Raw genomic sequence first — 691 nt, 5'->3', positions numbered from 1 at the left:
ATGATCGTGATTATGGCCACTGTGATCATGGTCGTGATGGTGGTCCGCTTTTCCTTTGGGTGCCGATTTAGGCGCCGCCCTTGATTCAGGTTCGCTCTTTGGTTCGGGTTCAGATTTAGGCTCAGGTTCTGATTTAGGCTCTGATTTAGGTTCAGGCTCTGATTTAGGCTCTGGCTCAGATTTAGGTTCTGGCTCAGATTTAGGTTCAGGCTCTGATTTAGGCTCTGGCTCAGATTTAGGCTCAGGTTCAGATTTAGGTTCAGGCTCTGATTTAGGTTCTGGCTCAGATTTAGGCTCAGGTTCAGATTTAGGTTCAGGTTCCGATTTAGGCTCTGGTTCAGATTTAGGTTCAGGTTCCGATTTAGGCTCTGGTTCAGATTTAGGTTCAGGTTCCGATTTAGGTTCAGGTTCAGATGTAGGTTCAGCACTTGATTCAGGCTCCGATTTAGGTTCTGGTTCCGATTTAGGTTCAGGCTCCGATTTAGGTTCTGGTTCCGATTTAGGTTCTGGTTCCGATTTAGGTTCAGGCTCCGATTTAGGTTCAGGCTCTGATTTAGGTTCAGGTTCAGCGGATGAATCTTCATTAGCATCTACAATTGTATGATACAAAGAGAAAAAAAAAGGGTGCCGAGTCATAACAGTGCAAAGGGTGCAAAAGATAGAGAAAGAAGGTGGAAATTGTACTGAACTA

At 45.0% G+C, this 691-nt stretch overlaps 1 protein-coding gene across 1 annotated transcript; it reads right to left on the bottom strand.

Moving 5' to 3' along the window:
- Positions 1-3: 3 nt before the first annotated feature.
- On the bottom strand, positions 4-590 carry LOC103523616 (protein TsetseEP-like; the record flags this gene model as incomplete). Its single annotated transcript, XM_008488647.2, has 1 exon — positions 4-590. A coding segment is annotated over one exon (587 nt), but the record flags the coding sequence as incomplete, so codon positions are not given.
- Between the last annotated feature and the right edge of the window lie 101 nt (positions 591-691).

This window comes from Diaphorina citri, unplaced genomic scaffold (assembly GCF_000475195.1).
Source record: "Diaphorina citri unplaced genomic scaffold, Diaci psyllid genome assembly version 1.1 scaffold29536, whole genome shotgun sequence".
Lineage (NCBI taxonomy): Eukaryota > Metazoa > Arthropoda > Insecta > Hemiptera > Psyllidae > Diaphorina > Diaphorina citri.
This window is presented reverse-complemented; position numbering and strand designations above follow the sequence as displayed.